General features: G+C 44.1%; 1 protein-coding gene across 1 annotated transcript in view; it reads left to right on the forward strand.

The window, feature by feature from the left end:
• The window catches only part of LOC139281539 (galanin receptor 2b), a 29,179-nt gene extending 15,567 nt beyond the window's left edge, over window positions 1-13,612 (forward strand). The window contains exon 2 of the mRNA XM_070901705.1: window positions 12,654-13,612. Coding sequence (XP_070757806.1) covers window positions 12,654-13,612 — 959 coding nt within the window. The remainder of the gene's footprint in view (window positions 1-12,653) is intronic.
• The last annotated feature ends 10,075 nt before the right edge of the window (window positions 13,613-23,687 follow it).

Genomic DNA, 23,687 nt, shown 5'->3' on the forward strand with positions numbered 1-23,687 from the left:
CCCAACAGCACTAGCAAACACTCCCCCTAGGACATTGGTTCCGGTCCTGCCCAGGTGCAGACCATCCAGTTTGTACTGGTCCCACCTCCCCCAGAACCGGTTCCAATGCCCCGGGAATTTGAATCCCTCCCTGCTGCACCACTGCTCAAGCCACGTATTCATCTGCGCTATCCTGCGATTCCTACTCTGACTAGCACGTGGCACTGGTAGCAATCCCAAGATTACAACTTTTGAGGTCCTACTTTTTAATTTAGCTCCTAGCTCCTTAAATTTGTTTCGTAGGACCTCATCCCTTTTTTTACCTATGTCGTTGGTACCAATGTGCACCACGACAACTGGCTGATCTCCCTCCCTTTTTAGAATGTCCTGCACCCGCTCCGAGACATCCTTGACCCTTGCACCAGGGAGGCAACATACCATCCTGGAGTCTCGGTTGCGGCTGCAGAAACACCTATCTATTCCCCTTACAATTGAATCCCCTATCACTATCGCTCTCCCACACTTTTTCCTGCCCTCAAGTGCAACAGAGCCAGCCATGGTGCCTTGAACTTGGCTGCTGCTGCCCTCCCCTGATGAGTCATCCCCCTCAACAGTACCCAAAGCAGTGTATCTGTTTTGCAGGGGGATGTGATGCGTCGTCATATGGAGTTGGGTGTGTATTACTACAAACTAGCATTGCGAGGAAGTTGGACCAACCAAGATCCTCTGCTGTCCCTAGTACAAAACTGTGTACTGCATGGGAGCTGGGCCAGCATCCCCGTTGAAATGCAAGAGCTAATCAAGCCCTGCCAGTGGCGAAAGGACGAGCTGTCCATTCAGGCAGACTGCCTGTAGTGGGGTAACCATGTAGTGCTACCAAAAAAGGGCAGGGAGACATATATCTCGGATCTCCACAGCACACACCCGGGAATAATAATGATGAAAGCGATAGCCAGATCCCACGTGTGGTGGCCCGGTATCGACTCTGACTTAGAGTCCTGTGTACGGCAATGCAGCATGTGTGCTCAGTTGAGCAACGCGCCCAGAGAGGCACCACTAAGTTTGTGGTCCTTGCCCTCCAGACCATGATCGAGGATCCATGTCGACTACGCGGGCCCGTTTCTCGGTAAAATGTTCCTGGTGGTGGTGGATGCTTTTTCAAAATGGATTGAATGTGAAATAATGTCGGGAAACACCGCCGCCGCCACCATTGAAAGCCTGAGGGCCATGTTTTCCACCCACGTCCAGCCTGACATACTGGTCAGTGACAACGGGCCATGTTTCACCAGTGCCGAATTTAAAGAATTCATGACCCGCAATGGGATCAAACATGTCACCTCGGCCCCGTTTAAACCAGTCTCCAATGGGCAGGCAGAGCGGGCAGTACAAACAATCAAACAGAGCCTCAAATGAGTCACAGAAGGCTCACTCCAAACCCGCCTGTCCTGAGTACTGCTCAGCTACCGCACGAGACCCCACTCGCTCACAGGGATGCCCCCGGCTGAGCTGCTCATGAAAAGGACCCTTAAAACCAGACTCTCGCTGGTTTACCCCAACCTGCATGATCAGGTAGAGAACAGGCGGCAGCAACAAAATGTAAACGATGGTCGCGCCACTGTGTCACGGGAAATTGATCTGAATGATCCTGTGTATGTGCTAAACTATGGACATGGTCCCAAGTGGATCGTGGGCACGGTGATAGCTCAAGAAGGGAGTAGGGTGATAGTCGTCAAACTAGACAATGGACAAATTTGCAGAGAGCACCTGGACCAAACGAGGCTGCGGTTCAGAGACTGCCCTGAACAACCCACAGCAGACACCACCTTTTTCGAGCCCACAACACACACCCAAAGGATCAACGACTCCACCCCGGACCAGGAAATTGAGTCCATCATGCCCAGCAGCCCAGCAAGGCCAGGTTCACCCAGCAGCCCTGCAGGGCCAACAACACGCCAGCCCAGCGAGGGCACAGCCAACACGCCAGATCAAACATGTCACATCTGCCCCGTTTAAACCAGCTTCCAATGGTCAGGCAGAGAGAGCAGTACAAACCATCAAGCAAGGCTTGAAGAGGATAACTGAAGGCTCACTTGCAAACTCGCCTATCCCGAGTCCTGCTTAGCTACCGCACAAGACCCCACTCACTCACTGGGATCCCACCTGCTGAACTGCTCATGAAAAGAGCACTTAAGACAAAGCTCTCATTAGTTCACCCTGATCTACATGAACAGGTAGAGAGCAGGCGGCTTTAACAAAGTGCAAACCATGATAGCGCAAATGTGTCACGTGAGATTGAAATCAATGATCCTGTATTTGTATTAAATTATGATCAAGGTCACAAGTGGCTTCCCGGCACTGTCGTGGCCAAAGAGGGGAGCAGGGTGTTTCCAGTCAAACTTTCAAAAGGACCCATTCACCGGAAACACTTGGATCAAATCAAACTCAGATTCACAGACTATCCTGAGCAACCCACCTTGGATCCTACTTTTTTTGATCCCCCAACATGCACATCAGTGGCAACCGGCACCACAGTTGACCACAAAACAGAACCCATCATCCACAGCAGCCCAGCAGGGCCCAACACACCAGGCAGCCCAGCAAGGCCACCTGCACAGCAGTCCATCGAGGGCCCAACAAATGATTCAAAGCTTTCACACCGAGACGATCAACCAGGGCAAGAAGGGCCCCCAGATCGACTCACGTTTTATATAGTTACACTATTGACTTTGTCGGAGGAGTGTTATATATGTCTACTTGTATTTACTCTGTACAGCCACCAGAGGGCTCATCCCCTGGAATCCCAATGGATCCTTAGGAGCACAGGTATTTAAGGAGTCTTCACAGTTTGGAGAGGCACTCTGGAGACCTGCAATAAAAGACTAAGGTCACACTTTACTTTGAGCTCACAGTGTTCAGTCTGACTCTTTCTCCATACACAACAAATACATTCAGAGCAAGAGGATAACTAAAGAAAGAGTGGGGCCTATTCGGGACCATAAAGGAAATCTGTGTGTGGAGGCAGATTCTTAATGAATACTTTGCATCTGTTTTCACAAAAGAGAGTGGTGAGGACTGCTAATGTTGTATCTTTGTTTAAAAAGGAGAAACAAATAGACTGAGTAATTACAGACCAGTCAGCCTAACCTCAGTGATGGGAAAGTTATTGGAAAAAATCCTGAGGGGAGGGACAGGATAAATCTTCATTTGGCAAGGTATGAATTAATCAAGGACAGTCAGCATGGATTGGTTAGGGGAAGGTTGTGTCTAACTAACTTGATTGAATTTTTCGAGGAGGTAACCAGGAGTGTTGATGAGGGTAGTGCATATGATGTAGTGTATATGGATTTTAGCAAAATTTTTGATAAGGTCCCACATGGCAGACTGGTCCTGAAAGTAAAAAGCCATGGGATCCAGGGCAAAGTGGCAAGTTGGATCCAAATTAGGCTCAGAGGCAGAAAGCAAAGGGTAATGGTTGATGGGTGTTTTTGTGACTGGAAGGTTGTATCCAGTGGGGTTTCTCAAGGCTCAGTGCTGGGTCCCTTATTTTTTGTGGTATATATCAATGACTTGGACTTAAATGTTGGGGGTATGATTAAGAAGTTTGGAGATTACATTAAAATAAGCTGTATGGTTGATAATGAAAAAGAAATCTGCAGACTGCAGGAAGATATCAATGTACTGGTCAGATGGGCAGAACAGTGGCAAATGGAATTCAATCCAGGGAAGTGTGAGGTAATGCATTTGAGGAGGTCTAACCAGGCGAGGGAGTACACATTAAATGGTAGGCCACTGAAAAGTGTAGAGGATCAAAGGGACCTTGGAGTGCAGGTCCAGAGATCCCTGAAGGTAGCAGGCCAGGTAAATAAGGTAGTTAAGAAGGCGTATGGAATTCTTCCTTTATTAGTCAAGGGATGGAATATAAATAAAAGGTTATGCTTGAATTGTATAAAACACTGATTTATGCCACAGTTGGAGTATTGTGTGCAGTTCTGGTTACCACATTACAGGAAAGATGTGATTGCACTGGAAAGAGTGCTGAGGAGATTTACAAGAATATTGCCTGGACTGGAGAATTTTGGCTATGAGGAAAGATTGGAGATGCTGAGGGGAGGCTGAGGGGAGACCTGATTGAGGTGTATAAAATTATGAGGGGCCGGGATAGAGTGGATAGGAAGGACCCGTTTCCCTTGGCAGAGGGGTCAACAACCGGGGGTCATAGATTTAAAGTAATTGGGGGGAGATTTTGAGGAGATATGAGGGGAAATATCTTCACCCAGAGGGTGGTGGGCTTTGGAACTCACTGCCTTAAAGGGCAGTAGAGGCAGAAACCCTCATTACATTTAAAAAGTACTTGAATGTGCACTTAAAGTGCCATAACCTACAGGGCTACGGACCAAGAGCTGAAAAGTGGGATTAGGCTGAATAGCTCTAGGTTGGCCGGCATGATGGGCCGAAATGGCCTCCCCCCTTGTTGTAAATTTCTCTGATTCTAATTTAAAATCATTACAGTCCTTACAGAAATAGTTTGTAACAAAAGGAGACAAATGATAGCCCATTGCTCATCACTGCAGTTTTTCTCTGTATATAATTATTTGTATCTCAAGTCTCCCTACTAGAAAACAGACTTTTAGGCTTTGGAATGCTGTATGAACATTAAACCATGAACACTTATGCACTCGTAGGTATATCTTTTGCTCACTATTTTAAATGCATTAGCTTGGTCATTTTAAATGCTAATATGATAATTCTCTACGTGTATTTTCAAGGTTTTAGTTTCCGGTTTACCGTTTAGAAGTTTCTGTCCAAGCATGCCAGTCCAGTTGAAAATGTGATTGGTGTCAATCTATATCCTGAAAACTATACAGTTCATCTCAAATAATTTAGATCCCTAGTAGCCTAACGAGAGGCTACTGAGGGTCGTCGACCTGACACGTTAACTTTGTTTTTCTCTCCACGGATGCTGCCTGACTCGCTGAAATTTCCAGCATTCTCTGTTTTTATTTTGCCTAATGAGAGGAATAGATAACCTCGTTAAAATGAAGAAAGTAAGGAGGCTTTTGATAGTGGAAGAAGGTGGCAAGAGCTTAAAAGAAAGGTTTTAGTGCAGAACTTCATTGCAATAAGGAATTATAAAAGCAAATTATAAAATATGTAAATTATGTTACATAGAAACATAGAAACATAGAAAATGGCTAGAAGGTGCCATTCGGCCCTTCTAGCCTGCACCGCCATTCAATGAGTTCATGGCTGAACATGCAACTTCAGTACCCAATTCCTGCTTTCTCGCCATACCCCTTGATCCCCCTAGTAGTAAGGACTTCATCTAACTCCTTTTTGAATATTTTTAGTGAATTGGCCTCAACAACTTTCTGTGGTAGAGAATTCCACAGGTTCACCACTCTCTGGGTGAAGAAGTTTCTCCTCATCTCGGTCATAAATGGCTTACCCCTTATCCTTAGTGGTGTGTCAAATACAAATAAAAAGTGTAGGCAAAGTGAGTTATGTTTTTCTTCAGTGAAGAAAAGTGAATCTGGCTAAATCCCTACAGGTGACATAGGCAGATGAAGAATAAACTCCCTTTATTACGTAACATCTTAATCCTTATTAACTGCACTACTATTGCACTGGTGTGATTATTGCATTTTCCCACACCAATTTTCCTTACATCTTGCTAGGTTCGTGAAAATTTGTGCAGAGTTGTGAGTAGTTTTGTATTATGGGATTATGCCTATTAGGTTGAGATTAATTAAATTAATTTCACAAGAACCCTTGTCGGCTGCCATCAAAATGTCTATTACACCAGTCTAGTTCCAGCTCCCCAAAATTCACTGGGCCATTAACACATTGTGGTTTATGAAATTCTGATTTTAAAATCACTAAAATAATCCATCTCGGACAAGGCTGGAGCACGGCGCATGTGCGGCCATTTAAGCCAGGGACAGATTGTGGGCGGGGCTATAGGTTCTCTATTCCCAGCCGGGTCCCAGTGCCCAGGAGATGGAACGTCCGGGGCAACAGCTTTTTAATCACCTCACAATCAGAGAGTGTACATAAAAAATCTGAAATGTGTGCTGGGCCATTAGAAGTGGAATGGATAATATGGATAAAATAAGGTATGAAAGTGTAATTACAAAGAGCTTAGCTGTTATAATTTTTTAAAAACAAACTTTTTATTTTCAGTCCCTTGTTCCTACCAATCCCAATGGAATAACATAGCTCTGTTGTCAGAATATTTAAAGCAGACTTTAACCACTCCCTTGCTTTGACAGAATCTGCTCCATACATCTGGTGAATGAAATGAGGAGTAAATAGAGTGCTCAGTGCTCATGTTTACTTACCTGTTTTCCTGCAGTTGTTACCTTGCGAAACATGCATGGTAGAGCCAGGCACCTGATATAACGCTGTCAAAGATATGCACTATATAATTGGAGAGAATGATAAAGCACTCCTAAAGTCTGTTCAGGTAGAAAGTGTTTGTAAAATCAAACAGTAAATAATATTGAACAGGTGTGTACCTTCATCTCACAAAAATCACTAACACGGATTGTTTAAGTTAGGTACTGAGGTTTATAATTTGTTTTCTTTGGACTATAAAGTGATGATAAGATGGGGGTTATGTAATCAAAATGAACACAGTATTGCAAAGAAAACATCATAGTCACTCTCTGATAACATGACATCAAATCAATTTTCTGGAAATCAAACAGGGAAGCAATCTTCTGGGTTTAACATCACAAAATCAATTTAAGTACAAATTAATATTAAGGGGATATGATCTTATTACAGATGTAAGAAAAGAGGCATGATCTTACTGGAGATGCTGTAAAAGACCTGTTGTAATAAATATACTGCACACGTTGAAAATATTTGTGTGTTCTACACAGTAATGATTCTTACGAGTTTCAATTGCAAGGTGAACTAACACAATGAGACTCAAACGGAATGGTGAGGAATTAACCAATTAATCAGGGGCTAATGACTGAGTAGAGTTTCTCTTCAATAATTGCAATGAGCAAACAATGCCGAAATATGTGCCATCAGGATCCACACGTACACAGGGGACACCCAGCTCTGCCTCTCCACCAGCTCTCTCAACCCCTCCACTGGCTCTGTGTTATCAGCCTAACAGAGCAACATTCAGTCCTGGATGAGCTATAATTACTTCAAGTTAAATGTTGGGAAGACCCCAACTATCATAAGAACATAAGAAATAGGAACAGGAGTAGGCCATACGGCCCCTCGAGCCTGCCCCGCCATTCAATAAGATCATGGCTGATCTGGTCATGGACTCAGCTCCACTTCCCCGCCCACTCTTTATAACCCCTTATCCCCTTATCGCTCAAGAAACTGTCTATTTCTGTCTTAAATGTATTCAATGTCCCAGCTTCCACAGTTCTCCGAGGCAGCAAATTCCACAGATTTACAACCCTCTGAGAGAAGAAATTCTTTCTCATCTCAGTTTTAAATGGGCGGCCCCTTATTCTAAGATCATGCCCTCTAGTTCTAGTCTCCCCGATCAGTGGAAACATCCTCTCTGCATTGACCTTGTCAAGCCCGCTCATAATCTTATACGTTTCGATAAGATCACCTCTTATTCTTCTGAACTCCAATGAGTAGAGGCCCATCCTACTCAATCTTTCCTCATAAGTCAACCCCCTCATCCCCGGAATCAACCGAGTGAACCTTCTCTGAAAGGAAAGCAAGTATATCCTTTCGTAAATATGGAAACCAAAACTGCATGCCTCACCAATACCTTATATAGCTGTAGCAAGACTTCCCTGCTTTTATACTCCATCCCCTTTACAATAAAGGCCAAGATACCATTGGCCTTCCTGATCACTTGCTGTACTTGCTTACTATCCTTTTGTGTTTCATGCACAAGTACCCCCCAGGTGCCGCTGTACTGCGGCACTTTGCAATCTTTCTCTATTTAAATAATAACTTGCTCTTTGATTTTTTCTGCCAAAGTGCATGTCCTCACACTTTCCAACATTATACTCCATCTGCCAAATTTTTGCCCACTCACTTAGCCTGTCGATGTCCTTTTGCAAATTTTTTGTGTCCTCCTCACACATTGCTTTTCCTCCCATCTTTTATTGTCAGCAAACTTGGCTACATTACACTCAGTCCCTTCTTCCAAGTTAATATAGATTGTAAATAGTTGGGGTCCCAGCAATGATCCCTGTGCCAACCAGAAAATGAACCATTTATCCCGCCTCTCTGTTTTCTGTTAGTTAGCCAATCCTCTATCCATGCTAATATATTACCTCCAACCCCATGAACTTTAATTTTGTGCAGTAGGGTAACTTTGAAGGTATGAGACGTGAATTGGCTAGGATAGATTGGCGAATGATACTTAAGGGGTTGACAATGGATGGGCAATGGCAGACATTTAGAGACCGCATGGATGAACTACAACAATTGTACATCCCTGTCTGGCGTAAAAATAAAAAAGGGAAGGTGGCTCAACCGTTGCTATCAAGGGAAATCAGGGATAGTATTAAAGCCAAGGTAGTGGCATACAAATTGGCCAGAAATAGCAGCGAACCCGGGGACTGGGAGAAATTTATAACTCAGCAGAGGAGGACAAAGGGTTTGATTAGGGCAGGGAAAATAGAGTACGAGAGGAAGCTTGCAGGGAACATTATGATGGACTGCAAAAGCTTCTATAGATATGTAAAGAGAAAAAGGTTAGTAAAGACAAATGTAGGTCCCCTGCAGTCAGAATCAGGGGAAGTCATAACGGGGAGCAAAGAAATGGCAGACCAATTGAACAAGTACTTTGGTTCAGTATTCACGAAGGAGGACACGAACAACCTTCCGGATATAAAAGGGGTCAGAGGGTCTAGTAAGAAGGAGGAACTGAGGGAAATCCTTATTAGTCGGGAAACTGTGTTGGGGAAATTGATGGGATTGAAGGCCGATAAATCCCCAGGGCCTGATGGACTGCATCCCAGAGTACTTAAGGAGGTGGCCTTGGAAATAGCGGATGCATTGACAGTCATTTTCCAACATTCCATAGACTCTGGAACAGTTCCTATGGAGTGGAGGTTAGCCAATGTAACCCCACTTTTAAAAAAAGGAGGGAGAGACAAAACAGGGAATTATAGACCGGTCAGCCCGACATCAGTAGTGGGTAAAATGATGGAATCAATTATTAAGGATGTCATAGCAGTGCATTTGGAAAGAGGTGACATGATAGGTCCAAGTCAGCATGAATTTGTGAAAGGGAAATCATGCTTGACAAATCTTCTGGAATTTTTTGAGGATGTTTCCAGTAGAGTGGACAAGGGAGAACCAGTTGATGTGGTGTATTTGGACTTTCAGAAGGCCTTCGACAAGGTCCCACACAAGAGATTAATGTGCAAAGTTAAAGCACATGGGATTGGGGGTAGTGTGCTGACGTGGATTGAGAACTGGTTGGCAGACAGGAAGCAAAGAGTAGGAGTAAATGGGTACTTTTCACAATGGCAGGCAATGACTAGTGGGGTACCGCAAGGTTCTGTGCTGGGGCCCCAGCTGTTTACATTATACATTAATGATTTAGACGAGGGGATTAAATGTAGTATCTCCAAATTTGCGGATGACACTAAGTTGGGTGGCAGTGTGAGCTGCAAGGAGGATGCTATGAGGCTGCAGAGTGACTTGGATAGGTTAGGTGAGTGGGCAAATGCATGGCAGATGAAATATAATGTGGATAAATGTGAGGTTATCCACTTTGGTGGTAAAAACAGAGAGACAGTCTATTATCTGAATGGTGACAGATTAGAAAAAGGAGAGGTGCAATGAGACCTGGGTGTCATGGTACATCAGTCATTGAAGATTGGCATGCAGGTACAGCAGGCGGTTAAGAAAGCAATTGGCATGTTGGCCTTCATAGCGAGGGGATTTGAGTACAGGGGCAGGGAGGTGTTGCTGCAGTTGTACAAGGCCTTGGTGAGGTCACACCTGGAGTATTGTGTACAGTTTTGGTCTCCTAACTTGAGGAAGGACATTCTTGCGATTGAGGGAGTGCAGCGAAGGTTCACCAGACTGATTCCCGGGATGGTGGGACTGACATATCAAGAAAGACTGGATCAACTGGGCTTGTATTCACTGGAGTTCAGAAGAATGAGAGGGGATCTCATAGAAAGGTTTAAAATTCTGGTGAGTTTAGACAGGTTAGATGCAGGAAGAATGTTCCTAATGTTGGGGAAGTCCAGAACCAGGGGTCACAGTCTAAGGATAAGGGGTAAGCCATTTAGGACCGAGATGAGGAGAAACTTCTTCACCCAGAGAGTGGTGAACCTGTGGAATTCTCTACCATAGGAAGTTGTTGAGGCCAATTCACTAAATATATTCAAAAAGGAGTTAGATGTAGTCCTTACTACTAGAGGGATCAAGGGGTATGGCGAGAAAGCAGGAATGGGGTTCTGAAGTTGCATGTTCAGCCATGAACTCATTGAATGGCGGTGCAGGCTCGAAGGGCTGAATGGCCAACTCCTGCACCTATTTTCTATGTTTCTATGTTTCTATGTGGCACTTGTCAAATGCCTTCTCTAAGTCCAAATACACCACATCCACTGGTTCCCCTTTATCCACCCTATTTGTTACATCCTCAAAGAACTCCAGTAAATTTGCCAAACATGACTCCCCCTTCATAAATCCATGCTGACTCTGCCTGATCGAATTTTGCTTATCCAAATGTCCTGCTACTGCTTCTTTAATAATGGACTGCAACATTTTCCCAACCACTGATGTTAGGCAAACTGGTCTATAGTTTCCTGCTTTTTGTCTGCCTCCTTTTTTAAATAGGGGTGTTACATTCACAGTTTTCCAATCTGCTGGGACCTCCCCAGAATCCATGGAATTTTGGTAAATTAGAACCAATGCATCCACAATCCCTGCCACTACTTCTCTTAAGACCCTAGGATGCAAGCCATCAGGTCCAGGGGATTTATCTGCCTTTAGTCCCATTATCTTTCTGAGTACCACCTCCTTAGTGATTGTGATTGTGTTAAGTTCCTCCTCCCCTATAGCCCCTTGACTATCCACTGTTGGAATATTGTTGCCGTCCTCTACCGTAAAAGACTGATACAAAACATTTGTTCAGAGTTTCTGCCATCTCCATGTTCCCCATTACTAATTCCCCGGTCTCGTCCCCTAAGTGACCATTTTATATAACTGTAGAAACTCTTGCTATCTGTTTTTATATTTTGTGCGAGTTTACTTTCATAGTCTATCTTCCCTTTCTTAATCATTTTTTTAGTCGTTCTTTGCTGGCTTTTAAAAGCTTCCCAGTCTTCTGTCCTCCCACTAGTTTTGGCCACTTTATATGCCTTTGTTTTAATTGGATACCGTCCTTGATTTTTTTAGTTAGCCACGGATGGATATCTTTTCTCTTAAACAGGCTAAGTGAGTGGGCAAAAAGATGATTTTAGTGGGATCATTTTCAGACCCCAGTATAATCTCCGTACTCTCATCACCGACTCCATCCCAGTCCCTGACCAGTGTCTCTTGTTGAAGCCAACTGTTCACAACCTCGGCATCCTATTTGTCTCCGAGCTGAGCTTCCAAATTCATATCACTTCCGTCAACTTCCACCTCCATAACATTGTTCGACTTAACCCCTGCATGTCCATCTGTAGCTGAAACCCACATCCCCGTCGTTATCACCTCCAGACACAACTATTCCAATGCTCCCCTGGCCAGTCTCCCATTGTCCACCCTCTGAAAACTGGAGTTCATCCAGAACTCTGCTGCCCATATCCTAATTTGCACCAAGTTCTATTCACCCATCACCCCTGTGCTCGCTGACCGACATTGGCTTCTGGTCCCACATGCCCCAATATTAAAATTCTCATCCTTGTTTTCAAATCCCTCAGCCCTCCCTATCTCTGTAACCTCTTCATCTGCAACCCTTCAAGAGCTCTGCAATCCGACCACTCTGGCCTCTGGTGCATCCCTCGCTCACTTTGCCTCACCACTGACAGCGGTGCCTTAAGCCATTTAGGCCCTAAGCTCTGGAATTCCAACCCTGCACCTCTCTCTCCTCCTTTAAGACCTTCCTTAAAATCTATTTTTTTCACCAAGCTTTTAGTCATCACAATGAATATCTCGTTCCGCTGGAGCCATCTTTTGTCTGATTATATTCCTGTGAACACCTTGGGACGTTTTTCTAGTTTAAAGGCGATATATAAATGTAAGCTGTTTTTGTATCACAGTTCGGGTCAGCACTCCTCGCATCCATTTCCTGTGATTCACTGTAAACGCACACACATTCTAAGCAATCAACGTCAGAAAGTTAATTATTCACAACAGGTTTATTATCAGAGCTGGGATACGCGAAGTAACTCCAGCTCTTACACTGTGTGACGATCGAATTTGTCAATATCCAATAGATTGGGACGTTTACCTAAGGACAGAAATGACAGGAAGACCCATGTAAATTATTCCTTTCTGCTGGGGCAAAAGTGTGTCAGTAAAGCGGTCAACCTTCAATCAGCGAGCATTAACAGCGTCTGTCTCCATCTGCAACAATTCGCCTGACTGCATTATTTAGCCAGTTTTCGTCGAATTGCGAAGACGGGAATTGCGACGATCAAAAGCTATTATTCCCGCAGAGAACTGTCTCCACGTGTGTCTGGACACCAAGAAACTGAGTCATTGTATTTTTTGATACCTTTCTGCAAAAGACCCTGGCCACTGTGAATTTCTTACCATGGCCATTGCATATGGGATCATCTTCGCCATCACTTGCAGTGTCATCGTGTTGGTTGGGGTGTTCGCCCACACGCTGGTGTTCTACATCTTCGCCAAGTACGTTTCATTCCGTAAAAACCGCTTGGACATCCTGCTGGTGAGCATGGCTGTGGCAGATTTCATCTCTCTCCTCCTGGACCCTTTCCTCATCGTGGCTGTACTGGGATACACCTGGCCCTTTGGAAGGACGTTCTGCAAGGTGTTCCAGTTCCTCCTGGCGTTCTCCGTGGCCGCTAGCGCTTACTCTCTGTGCGCAGTCTCCATTACCCGGGCCTGGATCATCATGAAACCCCACAGCCCCCCTGCAATGACTCTGAGCGTGGTCATGCTGGGCTTCGTCTGGGTCTTGAGCCTCTGTGTGACCATACCTCTCCGGATCAACGCCACAACAGGGACAGGGGACCACAACATCACCCTCTGCGCCTCGGGGTTTTCCGAGCAAAAATACAAGACGATCTTGGCTCAGTTCGTTCTTTATTATTTGCTGCCCATGCTGGTGATCGCCTTTAACTACGCTCGGCTTGCAGTCTTCCTTCTTAAAAGCCCCATGATGTCCTTGGTCAGTTCCAGAAACACCAGGAGGGCGTCCATCATGATTTTATTTGCAACCGGCACCTTCTCCGCGTGTTGGCTGCCCAGCTATATCTTAGAGTTCTGCGTATACCTGGGCTCATGCCATCCTGGGCAGACCTGGGAAATGCTCTTTTTCGGCTGCACCATCCTTAACTATTTCTACCCGTGTGTCAACCCGATCATTTACGTGTTGCTTGCCAAGAAATATCGGAATGCGACATCATGCTGGAGCATGCCTTTTAAAGCACATAAAGTGCACCCCAAGAACAGCCCACTAAAAAACAAATGTCTAGATGAGAAGATTTTCTCATGCCATTGAACCCATATCTCCCTAAATAGTTGTCCCCAAATAATACCCACAGCGAAAGTACCAGCCCATTCCTCAAATCTTAAGAGACCGACATTAAGTGCAGTTCTGTAGCATTCTGAAATTTAACTGGGAGGATATATACGAATGCAAGTTTTTTTGGGGGTACCAGGCAGGTCAGTCTTGTCTGACACAGAAAATGTAATAACTGATCAGCCAAATTGGAATCCAAAGAGATAGTGTATTATAATGTATTTGGCAAATCTTTATTTCATTGACTGCTGCTAAACACCACATTGCAATTTAACTCAAATAAATAATTGTATGACGAAAGTTTGTACACTATATGTAGGGAAATGTATTGCTGCCAGGGTGCCACAAGTGAGTTTTGGCACCAGTAAGATGGAGGATAATTATGGCATTTTCTGCTAACTTATTCAAATAAATTGAAATGTAAGCGAGCATTGCTTGACAGCATGCAGAAATCTTAAATGATAACATATATTTTCTGTTTTTCCATCTCGTTATCCAAAAACACTATTCAGTCAATATTTAAAAAAAAATTAATATAGTTTAAAATAAATCTTTAAAGTTAAACCAATCGATCAGGCAGTATGGCAGCATAATGATTTGGAGTTCCATAGATTCATGCACTTGATTCGTCATATGATTAGTTTTCTGGCCTCAGCAGTGCAAAAAAAGATAGTAATAAAACTTAGGGACTTCCTTAAACAGACAGGGACGATCAGAAGGTGAGCCAGTCACATTGGGCCAAAACTTCCGGTGGGTAAAACTGGCGAACTAACAGTGTGCACTGTTATTATCCCTTTGAAACTGACCGCAACTTCAGAATGTAGCGCATGCGCATCTAAACGCGGAAATCCTGCAGTTGCCATTAGTCATTTACCGCTCTGACTCTGCATCCGTAAGACAAAGGTCCTCCACCAGCCTGTCCTCACCGCACAGCACTGCCCCCCAGTCATCAAGATCCATGGCGTGGCCCTGGACAATGTGGACCATGTCCCATATCTCGGAAGACGCCTATCAACAAGAGCAGGCATTGACGATGAGATCCAACACCGCCTCCAATGCGTCAGTGCAGCCTTCGGCCGCCTGAGGAAAAGATTGTTTGAAGATCAGGCCCTCAAAATTGCCACCAAGCTCATGGTCTACAGGGCTGTAGTAATACCTGCCCTCCTGTATGGCTCAGAGAAATGGATCATGTACAGCAGACACCTCAAGTCGCTGGAGAAATATCACCAACGATGCAGTATAATGTGGATAAATGTGAGGTTATCCACTTTGGTGGCAAAAACAGGAAGACAGAATATTATCTGAATGATGACAGATTAGGAAAAGGGGAGGTGCAACGAGATCTGGGGGTCATGGTGCATCAGTCATTGAAGGTTGGCATGCAGGTACAGCAGGCGGTGAAGAAGGCAACTGGCATGTTGGCCTTCATAGCTAGAGGATTTGAGTATAGGAGCAGGGAGGTCTTACTGCAGTTGTCAGAGCCTTGGTGAGGCCACACCTAGAATATTGTGTTCAGTTTTGGTCTCCTAATCTGAGGAAGGACGTTCTTGCTATTGAGGGAGTACAGTGAAGGTTCACCAGACTGATTCCCGGGATGGCAGGACTGACATATGAGGAGAGACTGGATCAACTGGGCTTGTATCCACTGGAGTTTAGAAGAATGAGAGGGGATCTCATAGAAACATATAAAATTCTGACGGGATAGAGGCAGGAAGAACGTTCCCTTGCTGGGGAGTTCCAGAACCAGGTGTCACAGTCTAAGAATAAGAGGTAAGCCATTTAGGACCGAGATGAGGAGAAACTTCTTCACTCAGAGAGTAGTTAACCTGTGGAATTCTCTACTGCAGAAAGTTGTTGAGGCCAGTTCGTTAGATATATTCAAAAGGGAGTTAGATATGGCCCTTATGGCTAAAGGGATCAAGGGGTATGGAGAGAAAGCAGGAAAGGGGTACTGAGGTTGAATGATCAGCCATGATCTTATTGCATGGCGGTGCAGGCTCGAAGGGCCGAATGGCCTGCTCCTACACCTAATTTCTATGTTTCTATGTTTCTATATCTCCGCAAGATCCTACAAATCCCATGGGAGGACAGTCACATCAACATCAGCGTCCTCGTCCAGGCTAACATCCCCAACATTGAAGCGCTGACCACACTCGATCAGCTCCGCTGGGCAGGCCACATAGTTCGCAAGTCAGACACGAGACTCCCAAAGCAAGTGCTCTACTCAGAACTCCTTCACGGCAAATGAGCCAAAGGTGGGCAACGGGAAACGTTACAAGGACACCCTCAAAGCCTCCCTGATAAAGTGCGACATCCCCACTGACACCTGGGAGTCCCTGGCCCAAGACCGCCCTAAGTGGAGGAAGTGCATCCGAGAGGGCACTAAGCACCTCAAGTCTCAATGCCGAGAGTATGCAGAAATCAAGCGCAGGCAGTGGAAAGAGCATGCGGCAAACTAGTCCCACCCACCCCTTCCCTCAACGACTATCTGTCCCACCTGTGACAGAGTCTGTGGCTCTCGTATTGGACTGTTCAGCCACCAAAGAACTCACTTCAGGAGTGGAAACAAGTCTTCCTCGATTCCGTGGGACTTCCTATGATGATGGCTCTGACACTAACAGTGCTGTGGAACCCCCACGCCTCCCAATAGCCGGCAATCAGTGTAATCAGTGAAATTAGTGAAAAGGATGAAAACCTGGGCTTTTCCGCTGTAATATCGCTGTTAAGTACTCCATTAAATGTTAGCCCCTGTTGGATTAGATGTAACTGGGGTTTTAACAGCGTATTGATTGCTAAACAAATACTATGGCCCTGAAAAACTAATTTTAATTTTGTGGAGTGTCAAAATGAAGAGTAACCAACAAAAATAAACAACTGAGGGGAATTGATGAGAAGAAATAATTTACTCCTTTGTTTTGATTGTATAATTGTTCCATCATTTGGCTCTGACCATGTAGTTTCACTATCAAATTAATAATCTGTTGTTATTTGAGCAGCTCCAATTCTGTTCCAGTTTAATAACATCAATCCACCAGATATACAATCCACACAGCTGTTTTTCTGCAATAATACTACACACATCAAAGCAATTTTTTATTCTAATTTTCAGTGCAGTATTTCGGTCTCATTCCAATACCTGATTGTTAACAATGGGCAACTGTGTATACTGATTACAATATGAAATAACTTGTATAGATTTGCTGTGTTTATGTTCTCTGTAAGGCTTTAGCATGTTAGTTTGCATACCAACCTGTCTGGATCTGCTGCTTCAGGCGAAGAACTCAGCCTTCTAAAATTTTACTTATTTTGTTGACCACTGATCACAACTATATTTCATTAATTCAATAAAACTATTATCCAATTTAACATGTGAGTCTATCTTCAGTGTGACTCTCCTTCGTATATTATATCTAAGAACACATGTAGCTGCTATGGAGTCACAAAATGATAGTTCAATCAAATCACAAACTGTGAGATTAAGGTTTGAGTGAGTAATGATCAACAGTAAAACCCTCATCCCTCCCAGGAATTAATTATAACGTTATTGGCAGCACCAGTTATTTAAATCGTACATAATAAATATCAAATAGGACTTTAAATATTATTGAGGATATATTTAAATAATCTCATTAACATTCATTTTCAATAATCAAAGCAGCCAACAACAAAAGGATTAAATAATTAAAGAGCATTGCTCAACAAAATGTCACAGCTAAAAGGGACCTAGTTATAACTAGAACGAGTAAATGGGGTGGAAAAATGATCACAGGGGCTTTTCAGAATCCAGTCTCATACCATCCTGAAAACAGTCAACAGAGGGTGCTGATGCTCTAAACAGAAATAGGAAGCTCAATTTCATCATTACTATGGAATACAAAATCTATGAGCGGTGGTAAATGTGTATGGATTTTTTATGTGGGCAGTCTCTTTCATTTTTATTTAAACACATAAAAAAAGTGTTGTCTATATTGAAACTGCTTCAATAACATAACAATTTAAATATCACTAGGAAAAAGAGAAGCAGCTAAAAGATGCAAACATTTTTAAACAGGCTTAAAAATAACTTGATTTCTAGATGAAGAAAGTGAGTTACCATTTCAGGTCGATGACCTTTGATCAGAACTCATCTCGACTCTATTTATTTCTTCCCTTGTCCAGTCTCTTCCCACCATCATCTGCGACTCTTCCGATGCTCTCTGCCACTTTAACAGTTTCCAGTTTCCTGGCGCCAACCATCTCCTTTTCACCATGAATGTCCAATTCCTCTACACCTCCATCCCACCAGGATGACCTGAGGGCCCTCCGCTTCTTCTTTGTCCCTATCCACCACCACCCTCCTCCGCCTGGCTGAACATGTTCTCACATTGAACAACTTCTCCTTTGACTCCACTCTCTTCCACCAAATTAAAGGTGTTGCTATGGGAACCCACATAGGTCCTAGCTAGGCCTGCCTTTTCGTGGGATGTGTGGAACATTCTTTGTTCCAGTCCTACTTGGGTCCCCACCCTCGCCTCTTTTTCCAGTACAAAGATGACAGTATCGGTGCTATTTCCTGCTCTCACCGAGCTAGAAAATTAAATTCACCGAGTTCTGACAAAAGGCCACTGACCTGAAACTCTGTCTCTCTCTCCACAGATGCTCCCTGACCTGCTGACCATTTTCAGCATTTCAGTTTTTATTTCAGATTTCCAGCATCTGCAGTGTTTTGTTTTGCTTTCTAGATGTATTATTTAAAATTTCTGAAGTGTGGTGAGCTGGTTTGAAATGCTTCCTTTTAGTTGTGTATAGGTGTGGGGATTAATATAACAGATTCATAAAGTTTGTTCAAAATATTGATAACTAAACCTTTTTCCACATTTTTTATTTTTGTTTAGAAAGGAACAGTTTGATATTGCTGATGAGTGATTTGTCAGCTAAGATTAAAATAAATAATCCCAAGAAGTTATAATAACTCCATCCACTAAGATGCCCACTGTTGTACATGGGTAGGTTGGAGGTGTCATTTCCTAATCAGCACATGTCATATGTCAGCCTTCCTTATTATGTCTGTCACTCACATCACAAGATCACAACATAAATATGGATGAAGAAGGATATTCTATCTAGTTTAGTTCATCCATCCAGAAGGATCCTACAGTCCCCTCATTGTGGGATCTAATTGTTTCTTCAATCATTCCAGGGTTTTCACCACTACCACTCTACCTGGAAATCCATTTCATGAGCTGATTACTCTCTGTGTGAAAAAGAACTTCCTGGTATCAGTCCTAAATTGTCACTTAACTAATTTAAGTCATCTTATCCTACTCAGTTTAATTTGAACTAATTTTCCAGAATTCCCTTTGCTATAATCTTTTCAACTTTATATACCTCGATAAGATCACCTTTCAGTTTCCTCCTTTTGAGGCCGAATAGCCCGTTTTTCCAATCTTTTCTCATACAGCTGACATCTCTGAACCGACTCCAGTATTTAAATGTTTCCCTTGTGTTTCATTGACAAAAACTGGACTCAGTACTCAAGGTGTGATCTAACCAGAGCACTAGACAGTTTGAGAATGACCCAGAGAATGAATGGAATTAGACACAACTCATCAAAACCATAAATTCATGCCACAGTTATTTAAAATATTTCTAAAAATGAATCTATTTATCAGGATTAATATATATTTCCAAGGGGAAAGAATTCTACTTACCATATAAAATAGCCATGGTCAACAAGAGAGGTGAGAAATAACATAAAAACTAAAGGAGAGAGCATATAAAAGTGCAACAAATAGTGTAAATCCAGGGGACTGGGAGAGATATAAAGAACAGCAAAGGAAGACAGAAAAGTTAGTAAGAGCTGCAAAATGAAACGGACATGGGATGTCAAAATTAACACAAAAGGGTTTTAAAATTGTATTAGAAGAAAAAGGGTAATCAAGTGCAATGTAGGCCTTTTAAAAGCAGATGTGGGTAATACTGCAAATGAAAATAAGGAAATTACAAACTTGTTGAGTAATTGCTTTGTGTCAGACTTCACAGTAGAGGAAGAGGATCATATACCAGACATTCCAGGGAAATAATAATGAATCAAAGACAGGAACTCATTAAAGTTAATATAAGCAAGTATTAGAAATAATAATGACACTAATGACTGACAAATACCCAGGACATGATGGATTCCATCCCAGGGATTTAAAGTGTTACACTCATAATAAATGGTCAGACTGAGTACTGTGTGTAATGAGCAAGTGTGACCTTAGCTCCTTTATTAAGGTTCCAGAGTGCAGGTATCTCATGGGTGGCCTGCTTATATATTTTGCTCCCAAGGGATGCTGGGATCTCTTGGGACTCCAACAGGTAGGCCCTCTGGTGGACAGATGTGATGCAGGTTACAAAGGGTTAAATACATAACATCACTCTCCCGTGAAGTCAACAGTACAATTATTTACAAGGTGAGATGATCTGGGGCTTTGCACTCCCTTGTCAATCGTCTCGATACAAATGCTGGTGTGGGTGGGTTGGTCAGTTCTTCACTAGGCTATGGGGCAGCCGGCCTTGCCAGGCTGCTGGGGATGATGAGTTCGGTTTCGTGATCAACTGCGATGTCAGTTGCCACATGTGTGTGTGTTGGAAGGTCAAAGTTGGTGGTGTCCTCTTCGGGTTGTTCGTAGCTGTTGGTGAACCGCAATTTGATTTGGTCCAAGTGTTTTCTGTGCGTTTGTCCATTGGTCAGTTTGACCTGAAATACCCTACTCCCCTCTTTGGCTGTGACCATGCCAGCGAGCCATTTGGGACCATGACCATAATTGAGCAAAACACAGGATCATTGATCTCAATATCGCGTGTTTTACTCATTATGGACTGACTTGCTCCCCCTGTCCTGCTCCATAGACACTGGAATATCATTCAGTTCAACTTTCAACATTATTGGTGGGCATTTCGTCATGAATGTGTGTACCCCGTACATCTCTGCCTCCTCAGTACAAGTTTCCAATTCTGTCTGATCCACTGTGGATCGATCTTCCTCTGCAACGTGGTGGTTTGCAGGGTTTGCAGCTTGCCTGCACATTCATTGGAGGTGCCCCATTGTTCTGCAGCCATTGCACGCATAGTGCTTAAAGCGGCATTGATAGGGCCGATGATCACCCTCGCAGTGCCAACAGGGTGTTAACTGCCGCGCATTAACAGATGATGGTGGACGCTGGGTCAATTGAGGTCAGGCCACAGCAGCTGGCGTGTATGTTCTGCCCTGTACATTTCTGCTCAAAACCGACGTTACTTTATGCACAGTACTGGCCAAAACTGCTTTGTTCTGCGAAATCTGCCTGGACTATCGTTATGGCTTTACTCAGATTCGGAGTTTCTACAGTCAACAATTTACAAAGGATTACCTCATGTCCGATGCCCAGTACAAAAAAGTCTCTGAGCATTTGTTCTAGGAATCCCTCAAACTCACAATGTCCTACAAGGCGCTTTAGTTCGGCGATGTAGCTCGCCACTTCCTGGCCCTCTGATCGTTGACACGTGTAGAACTGATATCTCGCCATCAAAATGCTTTCCTTAGGATTTAGGTGCTCCCGGACCAGCGTACACAGTTCTCCATAGGATTTCTCTGTTGGTTTTGCCAGGGCCAGGAGATTCTTCATGAGGCCATAGGTTGTTGCCCCACAGACAGTTAGGAGGATTGCCCTTCATTTGATCGCGTTCTCGTCCCCTTCCAGCTCGTTGGCCACGAAGTATTGGTTGAGTCTCTCCACGAAGGCCTCCCATTCGTCCCCCTCTGAGAATTTCTCCAGGATGCCGATTGTTCTTTGCATTTTCGCGCGGTTGTTCGTTACCTTATCGCCAATTGTTACACTCAGAATAAATGGTCAGACTGAATACTGTGTGTAATGAGCAAGTGTGACCTTAACTCCTTTATTAAGGTTCCAGAGTGCAGGTACCTCGTGGGTGGCCTGCTTATATACTGTGCTCCCAAGGGATGCTAGGATCCCTTGGGACTCCAATAGGTAGACCCTCTGTTGGACAGGTGTGATGCAGGTTGCAAGGGGTTAAATACATAACATAAAGGAAGTATGTAAGAAAATTATAGTTGGGAGATCTCACCTGTACAGTCTTGTCACCTATGTTAATGTCTACCCTCGACGGTAAAGGAATTTTGGGACCAGATGTACTTAATCAATACGGGCCAATAATCGATTATAATCAGGATTGCATGTGGATGGGGTCTGGAAATTTCAGATGCTCATTCTGTTTTTGACATTAAGAAACCGTCCGCATATGACCCTCCCGAACACGAGAATGAACGCGTAAGCCAACTTATCCAAAAACACCTCACTGACAAACATGACTGTGGGAAAATGAAAGGGGAAGAGTCCATAAACGGACCCCCTCACCCGTTCGCAAAGCAGTATCCCATCCCAAGAGAGAGCCAGGGACACGATCCAATCGCTCATTAAACAGGGTGTTGTTAGGCCTGACACTTTCATGATCAATTCACCACCTTGGCCTGTAAAGAAACCGGACGGCAGTTGGAGGTTGACCATAAACTACTGAAAGCTTAACTCCGTGACACCGACTCATTCCCCGGTTGTGCAAGAGACATCTACCCTCTCATCGCTTATACCGACTGGCTCTAAATATTTCTCGACCTTAGACATATCAAATGGTTTTTGGAATGTCCCAGTTAAAAGGGAAGACCAGTACAAGTTCGCCTTTACCTTCGAGGACCAGAGTTATACGTGGACTTGCCTGCCCCAAGGGTTCCACAATGGCCCGACAATCTTCCACAAACGAATGGCACATATCCTAAAAGAACTTTCCAGACCTGAGTGTTTGTTGCAGTATGTGGACAATTTATTATTAACTACCTGAACTGTAGACAAACATCTATTGCTCCTTGACGAACTGTTAACTATATTCACTTGGTCCGGCCTCAAGGTTAACCCGCGAAAGGCACAGTTGTTCCGGGAGCAGGTGACACCCCTTCCTTGGATTAGCGCTGGACGCCCACAAAGTCGAAATCATCCAGAGTCTGCCCATCCCGACGTCCCGTACAGCGCTCCGATCAGTTGTGGGTCTGGTCGGATATCAGAAAACTTTTATCCCCAGTTTTGCCGAGGTGGCAAAGCTGCTTTATGAAGTTTTAAAGGGAAAGGATGGTGATATTCGCCCTAGCTGGTCAGAGCTCCACAGTGATGCGGTAACTAAATTCAAGACGGCCGTTATACAGGCGACCTGCCTGATCACTCTGGATCCAACTCAGCTGTTACACCTAGAGGTGGGAGCAACAGATCACAGCCTTACAGCCATCCTCTGACAGAAATGAGCCGACAGACTACAGCCGATCACTTACACGTCCCGAATATTTCAGGGGGCAGAGACAAGGCATGTGAACGCCATCTACCGGCTGTGTTCTGGGCAGTACATCACTTCACGTACATCACAAGGCTACAAGCAGTCATCTTGCATTCCCCGCATATGCCACTAATCTTATTCATGAGACCTGGAGATTCTCTGGTCTCATCCCAGCGACTCAGTAGATGGACACTGGAGCTGTTGACATAACCCCCCAAAGTAACCACACTGCTACCCCAATTCTTAGCATATGAGGGGAGATCCACACATGTCCACTGCCTCTGATAGATTTTGAGTCGCATCCTGTTCAAAAGGAGCCCATTGAAGGTGCTCCGGACGAATATGTGGATGGTTCCTAGTTCTGTGTGCAGGAGTTACCTCGTACTGGTTATGCTGTGGTGCTACTACAAAGGGTTATTCGACGTCGGTGTCGTCGACATTCCTCACAGTATGACAAAATTGCTGCACTCTTAACTGCTGTCAAAGAAACCTTTGATAGACCCATTAATATTTGGTCCGACAGTGTCTATGCCATCAACACCATGTTATCCCTACCGCTGTACCATAAGAACACATATTATATGGTAGACGGCAAGCCCCTGGTACATGGGGCTTGGTTACAGATGTTATGGACTTACTTAAAAGGGCACAGTCAGCCTTGCTTCATTGGGAAAGTAGCGGGCCATAAGAAGAACAGCCTCCAGAGTAAAGAGAA

Source organism: Pristiophorus japonicus, chromosome 15, assembly GCF_044704955.1.
Source record: "Pristiophorus japonicus isolate sPriJap1 chromosome 15, sPriJap1.hap1, whole genome shotgun sequence".
Classification (NCBI taxonomy): Eukaryota; Metazoa; Chordata; class Chondrichthyes; family Pristiophoridae; genus Pristiophorus; species Pristiophorus japonicus.